Below are 19,073 nucleotides of genomic sequence, written 5' to 3'. Positions count from 1 at the left end.
CTAAGGATGTTTTAAATGCAACTTTATTTAAACTGCCCCCTGAAAATCTCACTTAAAATTAATATTCTGTTAACTCGTATCCAAATAATGTTGCCGACTCATCCTATACTCGAATTTGTGGCCAAAGCATAAATTGGAGAAAAGGGCTCAAATATCAAACTTGTATCTCAAATAGACCGTTTAAAAAAAGGCTTGCTATTTCCTCATAGAACATGATGTCATTGTCCTGAGGAGGATGAGCTGGCCAATCAGCAATCTACTCACATCAATATTTTTAATGACCGGTGTACATCAACACCACTCTGTGGTTGGGGTAAGCCAACACCATTCCAACACAGAAAAGCTACTTTTTAACATTTAATTTAAAAAAAAAATTGAACGAAAACTATTTAAACTAATTCTAGGTTCATAGAAATCTAATAATTCATATTTCATAGAAATCTGGAAACATTGAGCGGAAACTTTAAACAATACTCAAACGGCTTCTGCTTTTGCTTGGCCTTTGGGGTCTAGGCTGTGTTACTGTAAAGCACTTTGTGACAATGATGTACAAAAGGGCTTCATAAATACATTTGATTGGTTGACTGACAGGACTCAAGAGAGAAGTTAGCGACAGGTTAGCGCCGTCAACCGTACCCGCTTGAGGAGACGAGGGGCGTCCACGTCCAGTTTGCAGCGGCGCTGGACCTGGTGTATGGATCCGTCCTCGCTCTCAGTTTCCTCCAACACCTCGCTGTCCACAAACATGGGAATCAGGTGACACGTGGGGAATCGCCTCTCGTAGGCCTGCGAGAGAGACGGAAAGAGAAAGGTTTATTAGTGTGGGACTCATTTGTTTTGGCAACGCAAACTCCTTTACCTTCCATGTTAATAAAGTTGATTGAATTGAGAGAGCGTGAGATGCATCAGACAAGATATTCTAGCCATTGTATCTCCAACGATGACATTTAATGAAATGGCCTAGTTCCCAAAATCAATATTGTCAGCCGCTTTAATATCTCAAAAAAGTGAGCAAGAGAGAGAAAATGATAAAGGCGGGCAAGAGAAGTTAGGACAGAGAAGAGAGACAGCGAGAGACAAAACACCATTCAGGTCTATTCAACGCCACGACCCACACATCCCCTCACTAACCTTGACTCGTATCCAATTGTCTCAGCAGCTGGCACACACGCCAGCATTACACAATGCATCGTTTCATCATCTTGGATGCAAAATAATAGGTCTAGTAATAACAAGCCCAGTAATAATAACAAGCCCAGTAATAATAAAAGCCCAGTAATAATAAAAGCCCAGTAATAATAAAAGCCCAGTAATAATAAGCCTAGTGAAGGCACCCCAGGCACAATATATCAGTGGAATTCCGCTCATAAACCACATAACACCACCTAGGTTGCGACCAAAATGGCACCCTATGGGCCCTGGTCAAAAGTAGTGCACGACGAAGGGAATAGGGTATAATTTCAGACACAGCCCTCGATTTATTGTGCTGCTCAAGGCAGCTGTTACACAACGTAAGGTCCTTGGCACACAATGGGCTTGGCATTGCTTTCATAATGTTTTATTACAGCCAGGGGACATGAGAAGACATGTGTCGACAGGTCCCCGATCAGTTTGGAGAGGTGTGGGAGACAAGGTGATGCTCCAGCTAAGTGACACCGCGCTCAGAACAGTCTAGGGACTTGTACATGATGACACCGTCTTTGCTAATTCTAGGCCAAGTCTGTGCACTGTGTTGTAATAAAGGAACTGATTTTGTCTACTTCTTCCTGGCTGCTCGAGACACCATTATTTATTTCATCTTGTGCTGAATGGGCAGATTCTTATCCTGGCCCAGTTGGATTCTGCAGTTTGGAGAGAGAGAGCGAGCGACCGAGAGAAGAGAGGAAGGAGAGAGAGAACAATGAGGGAAGTAGCGTTGGGGCAATGTGAGGCCACCACCGGGCACAAATCCACCACTTAGGTCAAGATGGCTCAGACTGGAAACATACATGTGAAAGCACTCACCAAAAGCTAAGTAAGAGAGCGAGAGAGAAAGAACAAGCTTTTTTTTTTTACTCAAGGTTGGCAGGGTTCACAGCTCGATCGTCAGTTATACTGGAGCAAGATGTCCCCGTCCTCTGAAAAGGCTTATAGTTCAGCTCAGTTACTCTAAAACCAGTGTTTTGCAGTCCTTTTCAGACCAGGGACTCACAAGCTATGGCTTTTCCTTTTTGGGACCACAGACTGGAGGTTGAGAAACACCCCTGTAGCCTAGACATGGGCCTTGTCATATAACTGTAATAAGGGCTAGAGCTTACCCTGCTAAAATGGGACCGGTATTCAGGCCGGGGTGTGAGGCCACGAGCAAACCAGGCTAAGTAGGGGCTTTGGAAATTGGCAATAGCTGCACCCCCCATTCTTTGTAGCTCCAGTCAGCATGGTACCAGACTGCCTAATAAAACTGCCAGGGCTGTTGGCTGTGTCCCCAATGGCAATATATTCCCAAAAGTGCTAAAATAGTGCACTATATAGGCAATAGGGTGCCATTTGGGACACACACATTGAGCTGTGCCCACTATCATCATGCTGAGTTCTGTTTTTCTCTCTGGCCTAGAACAGAGGCTCTCAGAGGTGTACAGTCAGCACTATGGCAGGAGTAAACACTGTGTTTGGTGTTCGCCCATCAAAACAGGCTACTGCATCAACATCAACAAATGCTCTCAACGGCGCTAAACATCACATGAAGGGGCAGGCCAAATACAACAAACAGAATTCTTCACACCCAACAACATACCTCAACACAAAAGTGTCACACCTCAGACTGCATAAACAAAGCAAACATTTCTTGGTAAATCCATTTCAATTCAAATCACTTTGACAGCACCCCTTTTGATTTGAACAAAACATTGCGTAAATATTTGCCCATTGTAGAAGTGCTCAGAAAGTGACTTGATGGACCTGAATGCCAAGAGATAAAGGTGATCAAATTTGAGGCATTTTGCATACCCCACCATACCATGAGACATCCATGTCTTCATCACTGGAAAAGAGAAACAGTTGAGATTGATATTTAAAAGCTTACAAAACAGGGTTGTCAACCTATTTGATCATTTCTGGAGAGAAAAAAAACAAACATGTTTCTTACATATTCGCATATGTTCCAGGTTAGACCCTATTTTGCATCAAATGTTTTTTGTGTTGTGCCCGCTATCGGTTGAATACAGGGTGGGTGTTATTTTTTGGCTGATAAAATGTACTAAAATGGGAATAAAATTGACATTTCTACTTTCAAATGGTAACAAAAAGATGGTTGGAGGTCCACACATCAGAGGACGCTGACTTGCAAGGGAATATCTGGTCATTTAAATTATACTGTTAATCTTCCATAGCAAACCTATTGAAAATCATAGAAATATAGATAATAGAACAGTCATGAGCATTTAAGTTTAAGACGGTGGGTGGAATGATGGGCATTTCTGTGGCTAAATTGCAGTGGTCTGAAGGGATAGGTCAATTTTATGAATTCTATTTCTATGATTGAAATGACACCCACCCCTGTATTCAAGAACATGTTGTCTCAACCGAAATCAGGCACAACACAAAAACCTCAGATCATATGAAATAGGGTCTAAGCTACAAAATAATATAATTTGCAAATATTACACAAATCAGAGTTGAAAAGGTTTAAAATTGAATATTTCCATATATCTATTTCATGAAATAATAAAATAGTTTGATATCACTGTTAGCTTTTAAATTATATCAAACTCAACATTTGTTATTTTTCCAGTGATGAAGGCATGGATGTCTCATGGTGTGAAATGCAAAATTGGTAAACTTTGATCACCTTAATCTCCAAAAATGTTTTGGCATTAAGGTCCAAAAAGTAATTTTATGACCACTTCTTCCATGGGCAAACACACATGGAAAGTTGTTTTAATTAAAAGGGATGCAGTCAAAAAGTGATTGAATCCAAATGGATTTACCCTTATGTCAAACATGACGTTTCAGACCAAAAACAACAAAGGCTATATACACAGGTAACTGCCAAAATAAAGGAAACACCAACATATAGTGTCTTCATAGGGTGTTGGGCCACCACGAGTCAGAACAGCTTCAATGCACCTTGGCACATATTCTACAAGTGTCTGGAACTCTATTGGAGGGATTCCACACCATTCTTCCACCAGAAATTCCATAATTTGGTGTTTTGTTGGTGGAAAACGCCATCTCAGGCACCACTCCAGAATCTGTGTTCAGTTGGGTTGAGACCTGGTGACGGAGGGCTATGGCATACGGTTTACAATCGTTTTCATGCTCAAACTCTGTGGATGGGGGCATAGCCCTGGTTGCCAAAGTAATGGCCTGCCCAGCATTTTTATACATGACCCTAATCATGATGGATGTTAATTGCTTAATTAACTCAGGAACTACACCTGTGTGGAACCAACTACTTGAATTATAGGCCTACTTTGTATTCCTCATTTACTCAAGTGTTTGATTTATTTTAGGTTAGATGTACATAAGAGTCAACATACCCCAATGCTAAACAAAGGTCACATGACAAAGGAAAACAAACTCCACAATGAATAGGGAAGCAAAACAAGAAATGTAAAGGCCATGATAGTGACTATTTAACAGAGACACACAAGTCACAACACCATTCAAGCCAGTACTCAGTGTTCTGACTCAGGGGGAAGAGCTGACTTCAGATCAGTGATGGAAAAACAACGATGGGTAACTAGAAATTACGTAACCCACCAAGTGCCTTCTAAACATGTTGCAGAGTGTAACTTGTAGTGGTTTTTAGCGGTAACCCAAAGACAATGTACTAGTTTGTTGAGGGTGTCACGTGATGCTTGAGTCGCCCTCGAGATACAGGTCAAATCAATCCGGGATGGCTCTTCAAAACAGGAAATGACCTACTTATTACATATGTTCAAATTCTATATCAAAGGCCCGAGTGACATCACCGAAACTCAAATACCACATTTGCAAGCATGACTTATTGTTTTGTCACAGCTGAGCACATGCTCAAACATCCAACACTCACAAGGGCGAGTGGGTCAATATTTAGGCCTTAGGCTGTCTAATATTGACAAAGCATCGCGGTGCTATTAAAAGTCAATTCAAGATAAGGGATGTCTTAAAGTCACGTAAGAAGTGTGTCACGCTCGGTGTTGACAGGTGACAAGAGAAAGACGAGGACGCGTTCCAATACTCTGACATGGTCTCCTACCTTGTTTCATATCCATCAATAATGCTGATCGGTTGAAATGGCAGGATGGTTTCCCAACACGTTGCTGTAACTTATCCTATCAGAGGTTGTGTATTGTGACGGCAAGGAAGGTGGAAATATTTCAGAACGTTCAAAAGATTAACAGTAATTGGGACAAAGGCCTAGTCAGTCACGCGAGCCACCGCCCCATTGTCACATGATTCTAGTGGTTAGAGCGTTGGGCCAGTGACCGGGAAGGTTACTGGATCGAATCCCTGAGCTCACAAGGTAAAGATCTGTCGTTCTGCCCCTGAGCAAGGCAGTTAACCTTAACCCACTGTTCCCTGGGCACCGAAGATGTGGATGTCGATTAAGGCAGCCCCCCCCGCGCCTCTCTGATTCAGAGGGGTTGGGTTAAATGCGGAAGACACATTTCAGTTGGACAACTGATCTAGGTAGCCCCCTTTCCCAACGGGTTCTAAAACTGAACTGACTGATTGATTCAAACAGAGCTCCAGGCAGTCAAACGCAGCAGTTAATCCAAAACAGATCCAACTGATAGAGCTCCAACACAGCACGGCAAATATTGATTTGATTGCCTCCAGCGCAAGCCTTCCCTGGAGCTGATTAGGCTAGCTGTCAAACAAAAATGGAAAGAGAAAACATTTGACTAAATTGGCTATATGAGGTTTACAAATAAGCACAAAAGCATGTGTGTGTTTATCTGTGTGTGTGTGTCAGCTCAGGTCTCCATAGCTACAGGATACACTAAAGGATAGGCAGGCCAAGTGTGTGAGTAACGTTCCCAGGAATTTAGCTGGGACGTTTATAGGATCACTTTCCAGACATGCATGGGGGAAATATCAAAACAATACCTAATCCTTTCCAGGAAATAGAAAACAGGTCTTTTTCCTTTCAGAAAGGATAGTAAGACTCTAGGCATGGAAGACTGGAAATGGAACCATTTCTTAGTGTTTTCAGGAAGGGGAACAGAGGACACTTTGGAATGGAAAGCAAGGAAGTGAAAACAGTGGGAATAAATTAGTCGGGTGGAAAAGGAACCGAAGGATATTATTCAAGACTATTTCCAGACTAGAGGGGACTAGATGATATGTGAATGTGTGTGTGGCTTCGAAAGAGGCTGGTCTTTAGAAAGGGAAGGACACTGGCCAAGGTCAGGCTGCTGGAGCTGATGTGTGGGCGTGTGACTGCCTCAGTGTTGCCGCAACGTTCGTCGCTAGCAGTAATAATGTTTGTGTGTGAGAATGTGTGTGTGTTGGGAAGGGAAATTGACGTGCCCTGCGATGGTCAATGACCACTGGACCTCAGTGTGTTTATGAGACCTGTTCTGCTATGTATGTCCACTGTATGTGTGAAAGAAGTGGGGTAGAGTAGAGACTCGTGTAGCTTGGGGTGGAGCAGCAGGTCTGCACGGCATACACACATATATATCATCCTCACGTCACAACAATTACATCAGCTCTAATTAAGCTAAGATTTGCTCTGGGATCAGTTCTTCACCCTGCGTGGCAATCAGCAGAGATCTAGCCGACACTGAGAACTGACTCTAGATCAGATGACAGGATCTGATTAAGAGCAGCTTTAAAAATGGCCAACGCAGACAGGCCCTACTACAATCTGAGATCACAGATACCTAGTCCTACACTCTCCCTAAAACACACACGGAGGGAATATTGATGCAACTGCACAGTGCTGACGTAGCCTAATGGTTAAATCAATATACAGTAATGGCGAGACCCACGGCTTATATCAACACACTGTTTATAGTGACGATACTACAGTGCTGGTGTTACAGAAAGTAACTTTCACACAGTTGCAAGGGACATCTCAAACGCAATTGAAATTGCCCGGGACTCCAGTGGACTTCCTAGTTAGGTGCGAATGTCGTCTCGTCTCCGGACTGCATCAGCATTGTGTAACAACAGAGCCAAGAGCCAACAGGACGTCAGTCCCTATATTTCTAAAAGCCGTTTAACGGCGACAAGGAGGACATTTTAGTGAGGGGCCGCTTTTGAGATGAAGACATTTGATGAGGAGGGCTTGGTTGCCGCGCAATATCAAAACAAAAGCAAAAAACAAGGCATTTAGATGTTCGTGATAGGGCCGGAACGTTCTTTTTGCTGTTGACAAAACTATTATCTTGTTCGAAAAAGAGACAGACGTTTACCTTAGAATGAAGCTATTTGTACAAAAGAGATTGAGGTATTTAGAGTGTTCGGTTACATACGAAGCTCTTTGGTCCAACATAGACCTACACAAGTCTTCAGATGACATTTCATAGTAATATTTGAAATGAGAAAAATCCCCCCCTTTTTTTTAATTTCCCTATATCCATTTCTCTTCTCTTTTTTCCAGCACAAAGTGGATTGAATTCAGGGAAAGGCCAACACACACACACACACACACACATTGTAAACAGAGGAACAAAAGGAGCATTATTGTGTTAGGTTGCGACACTATTCTGGAAAGTACTGTACTGCCAATGCCAGGCCTGGATGCCAGGGGCTTGCTGTGTTGCTGACTATGATGGCAGTGATCAATAGACACACTGAGTGTGTCTGAAACGGTACCCTATTCCCTATATAGTGCACTAGTTTTGACCAGGGCCACTATTGAACATGGCCCAGGGTTCCATGGTGGTTCAATATGTTCTTAAGCAGGACTGTAGGGTGGAGGCATGTGTCAGAGTGCCACATGCAGGCTGCAGCCAGGTGGACGGTCCAGGGTGGCATGGGCGTTGTGGCTATTGATTAGACTGACTGGGTTATGTCTACTGACCTAGCTGGCAGAGAGGATGGTGTGTGTGTACGTGTGTGTATGACGTGTGTTGGTCAAATAACCACTTGACCCCGGAGTGTATGTGATGCCTGTGGCTGGGCCCTGTGCTGCTGCTATGTTGTCCAACTGGCAATATTTTGGGCACCTCTCCCACTGGCATTTAGGCTGAAATATGGCACATAGTTCCACATCTATTCAAGAGAGATGGAGATCTCACACACACACACACACACACACACACACCTGCTTACACAACAAGACTGCATCCATCCTAAAGGGGTAGGGCAGGCTTTCAGGTGTGACGCACTCTGCACTGCACCAAAATGTAATGTGGAGGGGGAAAAAAATCCATGGTTTTTAATTTTCAGAGTTTAGCCAGAAAAGCCATAAAGTCAAAAGTAGGTCACTGCGGAGCACTGGGAGAGAGAGAGGGGGATAACATCTACTGAGTGAGCCGTTTGAGAGACCGCTGTGTTCCAGACTGTTCCGAATGGTCGAAATGCAAAGAAAATAGTGGTTTTGTGCAAGTGCAGACTTGGTAAGTCTCACAAAAATAGGTACAAATATATATATTTTTTAATTATCCTACTTGTCATAATACTCCTGAGTGACTCCCTTTCTTTGTCTCCTTTCCTCTGTGAGTACTGAACAGGGCTGGATAGATTTCATAAACCATCATAAACATTCAACCATCACATCCTTTAGGATTAGTGGTCAAGGAAAGGAGATGAGGAAGGAAGACATTGCAAGCTATTGAGACACAGCCTAGGGACCTTAAGGATCCCTTGGAGTAATCCTATTACATTTCTATGGTTTGTCCTTTCTGTAGGCAGTGTAAAATAGCCTAGATCCCCTTTAAGTGGCAAACTCCTGCCAGGTGTCATGGCCTCCATTTAAACCTTTTCACTGCTCACCAAAACCGGTTTCCTTATCCTGCCCAGTCCCTCACCTCTCCTGTTTAATATGATAATAGCTATTGACTGAGTGTTGAATGGGGAATAGTTCATGTGGCCTGGAGCAGGTGGAACCGCACAGTTGGGAGTCCTTGGGTAATATACTGAGGCTTGTCACTCCTGCTCAATACAGAGCATAGGATAACAGGTTACACAGCTTTAAAGTGGGGCATATCAGGATGCAATGGCTTCCCTGTTATATGTTATACACAGAGTACAAGTCATTAGGAACACCAACATTCACATCAAATCAGTGTAGATGAAGGGGAGGAGACATGTAAAAGAAAGATTTTTTTTAAATGTAGAGATATTCATAAGACATGGATTGTGTATGTGTGCCATTCTGAGGGTGAATGAGTAAGAAAAGATTTAAGTGCCTTTGAACGGGGTATGGTAGTAGTTGCTAGGTGCACCGGTTTGAGTGTGTCAAGAACTGCAACGGTGCTGGGTTTTTCACACTCAACAGTTTCCTGTGTGTGTGTGTATCAAGAATGGTCTACCACCAAATAGACATCCAGCCAACTTGACAACGGTGGGAAGCATTGGGGTCAACACGGGCCAACATCCCTGTGGAACGCTTTCGACACCTTGTTGAGCATGCCCTGACGAATTGAGACTGTTCTGAGGGCAAAACGGGGTGTTCGTAATGTTTTGTACGTTCAGCTGTATAGGCTACTTTATTGTTAATACCCTGGTTGTATCCCACACTCATAATCGCAATGCTAAGTAGCTATAGAGTTTAACTGCAGTCATGACTGTACAGCACACTCAAGAAGATTGTGTTTCGGTGGTGAGGTGTGTAGGGGTGAAAACTATTAGAACTATTTGAACAGCTACATAGCTAGCCTAAGCTCTGCATAGAGCAGCTACTTAGTACCCACCACCACCCACTCTACAGCTCTCATCAACACAGGGGCTATTGTCAGGGCAGTATTCTTGGCTCTGCCAAGGACGGTATAGTGGGCATGGGCCCCCTTTCTGAGAATGCAGTCGGCATGAGATGGCGTGAGTGAGTGAGAGGACTGAGGAGAGCAGAGGAAGCCCATCTGTCAAACACTCTTGCCATCAAAACAGGAAATGCTGAGCTAAAAGTACACACTCACTGTGCCACGACCAGACTGGAATTTAGAGAGGCCACTGCCAACGTGACATACACAAAGCTAATGTGTTGCCCTGTAATGCTACAAATGGTTCTACCTCTGCAACATCAAGTAGTCCTTATATTTAACCAACGGAGTTAGGCTACTTGAAAAAGAGGTGTCAGGGCAGAACGAGGCGGTCAACAGGGCAGAACGAGGCGGTCAACAGGGCAGAACGAGGCGGTCAACAGGGCAGAACGAGGCGGTCAACAGGGCAGAATGAGGCAGTCACAATTGATAGAGTTGTTTCATAGCCTACATTTTGTTTGCCACCACAGCATTTCCTGATGCTGACTACTGCATTAAACATACCAGTCTGGTTGTTGGTATTAGGCTACATGGCATGTTACTGACGGGAAATTCCTGAAATGGAAACTTGCATAATCATCAACTAATATATAAAAACTGCCATCTTCATCAACTTTTAAAAGTAGACAGTATCATATCCTCATTGACTGTAAAGGGAACATTGGCATCTTGTATGAGCAGTGCTGCAGGTTCATTGATTGTAATGGGAAATACTGTAAGTATCAAATCTTCATTGCCTGGCTATGGACACATTGACCAGTGCTGCACCATCATTGACTGACAGGAAACAAGAAACACTGGCATCTACATTGAAGTTTGAGAAATAATGTTTTCCTTTCCCCCTTAACTTTATACAGTGCCTTCGGAAAGTATTCAGACCCCATGACTTTTTCTACACTTTTTTATGTTACATCCTTATTCTGAAATTGATTTTAATAAAAAATCCTCAGCAATCTAACCCCATAATGACAACGTGAAAACAAGTTCAGAATGTTTTGCAAATGTATTAAAATAAAATAATTTGCTATGAGACTAAATTGATCTCAGGTGCATCCTGTTTCCATTGATCATCCTTGAGATGTTTCTACAACTTGATTGGAGTCCACCTGTGGTAAATTCAATTGATTGGACATGATTTGGAAAGGCACACACCTGTCTATATAATGTCCCACAGTTGACAGTGCATGTCAGAGCAAAAACAAAGCCATGAGGTCGAATCAATTGTCCGTAGAGCTTAGACAGGATTGTGTCGAGGCAAAAATCTGTGGAAGTGTACCAAAAGATTTCTGCAGCATTGAAGGTCCCCAAGAACACATTGGCCTCCATTCTTAAATGGAAGCGGTTTGGAACCACCAAGACTCTTCCTAGAGCTGTCCGTCCAGCCAAACTGAGCAATCTGGAGAGAAGGGCCTTGGTCAGGGAGGTGACCAAGAACCTGATGGTCACCCTTTACAGAGCTCCAGAGTTCCTCTGTGGAGATGGGAGAACCTTCCAGAAGGACAACCATCTCCACAACACTCCACCAATAAGGACTTCATGGTAGAGTGGCCAGACGGAAGCCACTCCTCAGTAAAAGGCACATGACAGCCCGCTTGGAGTTTGCCAAAAGCCACCTAAAGATTCTCAGACCAATCGGAAACAAGATTCTCTGGTCTGATGAAACCAAGATTGAACTCTTTGCCCTGAATGCCAAGCATCAAGTCTGGAGAAAACCTGGCACCATCCCTACAGTGAAGCATGGTGGTGGCAGCATCATGCTGTGGCGGTGTTTCTCAGCAGCAGGGACTGGGAGACTAGTCAGGATCGAGGGAAAGATGAATGGAGCAAAGTACTGAGAGATCCTTGATGAAAACCTGCTCCAGAGCACTCAGGAACTTAGACTGGGGCGAAGGTTCACCTTCCAACAGGACAACGACCCTAAGCACACAGCCAAGACAACATAGGAGTCTCTGAATATCCTTGAGTGGCCCAGCCAGAGCCCGGACTTGAACTCTGTCAAACATCTCTGGAGAGACCTGAAAATAGATGTGCAGCATGCTCCCCATCCAACGTGACAGAGCTTGATAGGATCTGCAGAGAAGAATGGGAGAAACTCCCCAAATACAGGTGTGCTGAGCTTGTAGCGTCATACCCAAGAAGACTTGAGGCTGTAATTTCTTCCAAAAGGTGCTTAAAGTACTGAGCAAAGGGTCTGAATACTTATGTAAATGTGATAATGTTTTATATTTTGAATAAATTAGCACATAAAAAAAATGCATTGTTATTATGGGGTATTATGTGTAGATTGAGGGGGGGAAACGATTTAATCATTTTTAGAATAAGGCTATAACCTAACAAAATGTGGAAAAAGTCAAGGGGTCTGAATACTTTCCGAAGACACTGTATGGCCAGTGCTGCACATCCATTGACTTACAGGAAACACATATCCCTGGCATCTTTATTGATGGCTGAGGGAAACTGCCAATCTCCCCATCCCCATTAACTAGTTAAAGGAAACAATATGGCATCTTCACTGACAGCTATTGGAAACTGGTCATCTTTTCATAATGTCTTCCCATCCTCACTGGCTGTGGTGCAGTGGTGCACCTCCACTGACTGTATTAGTGAATGGTGCAGAGGCTGCATTGAGCATGTCATCATCGCTTCCTGGAAATAAAGGCTGCTGTGTCAAGAGGCTATGGGCCGTGAAGCGTGGGACAACAAGGGAGGGGGGGGGGGGGGGGGGGAGCAGGGCGCGAGTGATTTGTGGTCTACTGCGTCAGAGAGAATTAACGGCACAGAAGGAGAGAGTGTGTTCCTGCGTATTGACTTACACAGTATCGGGGAGGGACTCACACACTGTACATATAGCCTAGCCTACATACTGGTATACAGTCGTGGCCATACGTTTTGAGAATGACACAAATATTAATTTTCACAAAGTCTGCTGCCTCAGTTTGTATGATGGCAATTTGCATATACTCCAGAATGTTATGAAGAGTGATCAGATGAATTGCAATTAATTGCAAAGTCCCTCTTCGCCATGCAAATGAACTGAATCCCCCCAAAACATTTCAGCCCTGCCACAAAAGGACCAGCTGACATCATGTCAGTGATTCTCTCGTTAATACAGGTGTGAGTGTTGACGAGGAAAAGGCTGGAGATCACTCTGTCATGCTGATTGAGTTCGTATAATAGACTGGAAGCTTCAAAAGGAGGGTGGTGCATCCTGAAAAAAAATAGTCCGGAGAAGACAAGGTGAGCGCTACCATCAGTCCTGTGTCATGCCAACGGTAAAGCATCCTGAGAGCATTCATGTGTGGGGTTGCTTCTCAGCCAAGGGAGTGGGCTCACTCACAATGTTGCCTAAAAACACAGTCATGAATAAAGAATGGTACCATTCTTTATTCATGATTTTATTTACTCCCCACACCTTAATCCCATTGAGAACTTTTGGTCAATCCCCAAGAGGCGGGTGGACAAACAAAACCCCACAAATTCTGACAACCTCCAAGCATTGATTATGCAAGAATGGGCTGCCGTCAGTCAGGATGTGGCCCAGAAGTTAATTGACAGCATGCCAGGGTGGATTGCAGAGGTCTTGAAAAAGAAGGGTCAACACGGCAAATATTGACTCTTTGCATCAACTTCATGTAATTGTCAATAAAAGCCTTTGACATCTGACAAAAATTTCTAAAGACACTGAAGCAGCAAACTTGTGGAAATTAATATGTGTCATTCTCAAAACTTTTGGCCACGACTGCACAATACATATGTACGTACACACACACACACAGTAGGGAATATGTAGGTCAATCATATTCCTATTAACGTCACACAGGCTCCCTACGTCTGTAGTGAGTCACATTGACTGCAGCTTGGCTCTACGTAGACTGCACCATGTTGGTGCAGCAGAATACGCTAACGGTCAACTGTGTGACGCGTGTAGGGATGGGTATCGTTAAGATTTTGACGGTATTACTACTCTTACCGATACTGCTTATCGATACGGTACTTTAACGGTATTCTTATTGGTTCTTCTTGTTATTTAAAACAAAAAAACAAAAACAGAAACAAATTAATAACAGAATTAACATTGCTTTATTTTCTGAAATGTAAAATAAAAAAATAAGCTATTATTTACAGCAAAAGAAACAGAATGTTTTGAACAAATCACTATTATAGACTAATGTTGTGATGATGGAAATGTATAACAAATGAAATAAACAATATTTTCCTGCAAAAGAAAATACAGTGGGTGTAGAGCAACACGGGTGGGGCATGCAGGTAGGCTGCAAAAGGACTAACAGTTCTTAAAAGTTCCTCTGGAGAAAGATCAACATATTTGCCTTCTCTGGCAGAAGTCGGGACCTCTCCTGGCTTATTGTGTTCCCTGCAGTCGAAAATACCCTCTCGCTAGCGGTGGAGGAAGCTTGAGCACAGAGGTAGCTTGTTGCAATGTTTGTGAGGGGCAGAGTAGTTCTCTTCTCCCACCCCCACATCACAGGATCTTTAGCCATGGGGACGGGAGGCAGGCCTTTGTAGAGCTCGACCTCTAGGTCAACACGCTCGCTGAGGGTGAGGGACGAGGAGTCCTGTTGGATCGTCAACCTCAACTCCCTGTCCTCTAAGAACAGCTCCTCCAAGGCACTCCTTGTTTTGTACAATGGAGGGACTGTCTCCTCCATTTCCTCTCCTTCAGACTCCTCCTCCACCTGGTGCTCTGTGTCGGTCTGCTCCGGCTCTGACAGCCCTGGTGTTGCTCCTGTCACATTGGCCTCAACAGTTGCCTTCCTCAGCCTGTCCCAGGTGGCGTCACTCACCAGCCTCCCTTTAAATCTGGGGTCCATTGCTGTGGTCTCATGCAGGAAGGCTTGAATGTCCTCATCCTGATAGCGCTCGGAGAGGTTCTCCCACACTTTCTCTTTGATGGTTGCCACAAATGTTGTATTTTCATGCTTCACAGTGAAGTTCTCTTCCAGTTTTTGGAGGATGGGTTTGATCTGTCCACAGGTGGCATTCATTTCACATGACACACACAGTGTGGATGTATAGAGGATTCTCATGAGCTGGACAAACTCCTCAGACTTATGGAAGTCCTCGTCCTTCATTGCTTTTTGCAGTCATGAGTCCAAGGCTGCTGCTTGGATCGCTGGATACTGCTCCATGAATCTCTATCATCAGATAGAGCGAGTTCCATCTGGTCTTGACATCAAGGATGAGTGAGTGTTGCGGAAGAACTGAAACAAAAAACACAACATACATTTAATTACCGCACACTTGAATATTGAATTAAATTGTTCAATGTGGGAATTTCAAAATAATACTTTAATAGATTGAACTGGCTTCTTACCAAGGAGCTGCTGCTTTTCCTTCAAGACTGTTTTGGACATCGAGGATCTCTTGAACTACACGACCACTGCTCTGATTCAGGCTGCCCATTTATCAAATGGAAGTCATTTTGTAGATTTTCTGCGCTGCCAGATTCAATGTGTGCGCAAAGCATCCTATTTTTAGGATGTGTAGCCTCTTGATGGCAACATCCATATTGCCAGCATTATCAACAGTCACAGCTACAATCTTGCTCGGCTCTTTCTCAAACTCTTCCAGAATGTCTGAGATCTCCTCTGCCACTACTTCGCCAGTTTGCGATTTGTACACTGCCCCGGTGTGGAGGACCTTCTGTTTTACACTGCCCCGGTGTGGAGGACCTTCTGTTTTACACTGCCCCGGTGTGGAGGACCTTCTCTGTTTTACACTGCCCCGGTGTGGAGGACCTTCTGTTTTACACTGCCCCGGTGTGGAGGACCTTCTGTTTTACACTGCCCTGGCTTGTGTAGTGCACTGTAACAGTGAGATAATGGTCCTGACAGAGGCTGGTCCACCCGTCTGATGTGATGGCCAGCTGATCGTTTTCATGTGTTGAATTATCATTAATTAATTATTGTGTTGTTGTGTATTGTATGGGACTAACATACAACCCTTTTATACTACTATATCCTAAACATTATTACAACTCAATATATACTGACAGACTGTTACCTAAAGCCCTTGGACTCCACTGTTGCAAAGGGGTGTAGGCCTTTCACTATGAACTTGGTCACGGCTAGGTGGCACTCATTCACCCTCTCCTCAGTCTTCCTCCCACTAGCTGCCAGTGTGAAGGGGCTTTGGGCTGGTCTTTGGCTTGGACCAGCTGTATTAGAGGGAGGAGTGGGTTGGTTCATTGTAGCTGCAACTTTAACAAACAAGTTGCAAAATCTTTAAAATGGGTGATTGAATATCTGAACGCACCCATAGCTAAACAATCAGCTGGCTAATGGTTCCTTTTGATCAGGAACCCATGTTCTCATAATCTAGTTAAATCTGTGTGTGGGCTCTAGGCTGCTAGCATACATACCCAACGTAGATCGGGCAACGAGAGACTGCTTTTCTCTGCCTGTACATGATGCACTTTCGATAGATGTTTGGACAGATTTGCTTGTAAGGGCGGACACACGAGCAAAGTCTTGTTGCACTTGTGGCAACGAGCATTGTCAGCATCGACTCTGGTGAAGTGTAACCACACTTTTGAACATTTAGTTCTCTCCATCGTCACTAATTAAGAGCAGGGTCTTTCTTGTGTGCGTGTGCTGTAGCGTGTGAGAGAGACAGGCTCCGCGGCAGAGATCTCTCTTCTGGATTGGGAATAGCTAAAACGCATCATAGACGAATGTCTTCATCTGATTGCAAATTAGAAAACGGTTGGTGAGATAAAATGTGCAAGATAACGTTTATGTAGCAATAATAAATAGGACATGTACCAAAATCAGAACTGATCACGTCGGAGCTTATCGATACTACGGTCTTTCATAATTTAGCCCCGGGGCCCGCTTAATACCGGGTTTCGGTACCCATCCCTAGGCGTGTGTGTGTGCCACTGCTGGTAGAGCGAGGCGGTGGTGTGAGGGAGGGCTGTCGTCGCAGCATCTCCACCTTGCAATGAGGAGTCCTGTGATAAGTGAAACAGATCAGGATAATTCTCACAGGCCCAGAGTCAGTTGGTAGAAACCGATACACTTATTAATGCAGCTTACTCACACATAGCAGGCTCAGAGTCAGTCTTTCATCAATGCTGCCTCACAGAGCAGAGGGCTTCTCTAGGGGCTATAACCAGTCTATGGCAGATCTGTATCCGACGAAGTGAATTACACTCCGCAGGCGGATGCTGCTCGCTGACAGACGCATTCACAAAGTGTGTGAAGGAACATTTCTGAACCAAAAGATTTTGGCATGATGCCGGCCACAGGGGAGAAGGGAACTCTCTGCATAATGCATAAACAACTCACATCACAGAGAATGGAAATACTGTAGGCAATGAGTTCCCATGTTTCCCAAAACCTCAATTAAAAAGACCTCTAGCCTAACCCAAAAGAACGGGGAAAATGGCGCCGTCTTGCATAAAAATTCTCATTAGCGCAGTAAGTGCACTTGAATTCCCATTAGCTCACTAGGTTAACATATGAATGAATCAGCTGTACTTAGCCTACTACTGTTGAAATCCTAATGACAAAAGCCAGAAACAGCACGCGCTGGACAGGATGCATTGAGAGAATAAATGGACAATCCCCAGGCTTAGGGCCTATAGGAGATGGTAAAGAGATTATAACAATACATCTAGAGATAGAGATCATCTATAGCACTTCAGGTGAGAATGTTGCGACAGCTGAAAGAGCCTAGATCTGGGATGGAGGAAGTGGGATGAAGGAAGTGGGTCAGGACATGGCAGGATGAGGATGAGGGATGGGATGGCTGCCATGTCATACTGAATTGTTCTTCTATACTGGGCCAGAGACAGACAGAGACAAACGGAGACAGAGCACAGCTGGCCAAGTCAGCAACCTAGTTTAGAAATAGGGCCTTGGAGGAAAACAGATCCACCTGTAGTGAGTAAAGGAGAAAGGACAGGTAGTGAGGTTAACGCAATCTAGTCTGACTGGTCTTCAGGTTTCAAATGATATTTCCATTGGCCTGGGGAGATGTGCGTTGGAGCTGCAATAATCTGCTTGATTTAATAACAAATGTTTGTGTGATCATCTCCAATGTTTCTCCTACTTGGCTGTAGGTTCATCCCTGAAAGGATGCGATGAGGCTTTGAAAATGCAGTACACAGTGAAAACAGTACTATAGTGCCAGAAGCTCAGAGGGACAACCAAGCGTGGCAGCAGACAGGCCTATTTGATTACGCTGCCCATAGGCCAGACCTGCTGCAATGTTGGCACACCTTTACACTGAGGCCAAACACCCCACAGAGAGAAAGTGAGAAAAGTGGAGAGAGAGAGAGAGAGAGAGAAATAGACGAGTGAGAAACAGAAGTGACAAGGAGAGGGGGAAAGTAAGAAAGAGCGAGGTTAACCAGCCAGCTGACTACACACCGCACAGTGGGGGAGAGAGAAACAGAGAAAGTGAAAAAGGAGAGAGGGTCCAGGGAGAAAGGAAAGATGGAGAGAGAATTGGAACCAGTTGACCAATATCAGCTCTGTCCAGCAGTTGCCAAGAGCAGTTTGTTATCCTCATAATGAGCTGGTTACATACACAGTTACTGCATATATAGACTCTTCGTCTTTGTAGCCAATCCAACACCCAGCATTGCCTTGGCGCAAGGGGAGTCGAGTGAAATCTAAACCCTCTCTACAAAGGTCTTTATATTTCACAATATATAGGCCTAGACATGGCCTCTACCTAAAGATTCCACATATAATACTGTATAAATTCAGAATCCTCATTTTGTGAGGTAGAGGGGTCGGAAGTCTTGTCAAGTGGACCTAATCTAGTTTAAATTATATCATCATAATTCTATAGGTTCTGAGGTTTCTACAGCCAAGCCTCTAATGCACTTTCCATCAGTGTAGAATCATAGTGAAGAGATAGGGCTACAGTCGCTTCAGAAAGTATTCATACTACAGCCTGAATTCAAAATGGATTAAAAAAAAAGTGAAAACATGTTTTTACATTTTTGCAAATGGATTGAAAATATTAAATATGTACATAAGTATTCACACTCCTGAATCAGTACTTTGTATAAGCACCTTTGTCAGTGATTATAGCTGTGAGTCTTTCTGGGAGTCTTTCTAAGAGCTTTCCACACCTGGTTTGTTCAACATTTGCCCATTGTTATTTAAAGAAATTCTCCAAGCTCTGTTAAATTGGTTGTTGATC

At 43.9% G+C, this 19,073-nt stretch overlaps 1 protein-coding gene across 5 annotated transcripts in view; it reads right to left on the bottom strand.

Moving 5' to 3' along the window:
• Positions 1-19,073, bottom strand: part of LOC106588180 (SEC14-like protein 1) — a 59,710-nt gene that overhangs the window by 13,335 nt on the left and 27,302 nt on the right. For all 5 annotated transcript variants that reach the window (XM_014176913.3, XM_014176930.3, XM_014176939.3 and 2 more), the window contains one exon: positions 637-786. In XM_014176913.3, coding sequence (XP_014032388.1) covers positions 637-786 — 150 coding nt within the window. The remainder of the gene's footprint in view (positions 1-636; positions 787-19,073) is intronic.

The sequence above is a fragment of the Salmo salar genome, chromosome 02, assembly GCF_965601325.2.
Source record: "Salmo salar chromosome 02, fSalSal1, whole genome shotgun sequence".
NCBI classification, from domain to species: Eukaryota; Metazoa; Chordata; class Actinopteri; order Salmoniformes; family Salmonidae; genus Salmo; species Salmo salar.
The sequence above is the reverse complement of the archived record's forward strand: the minus strand, read 5'-3'. Positions and strand labels throughout refer to the sequence as shown.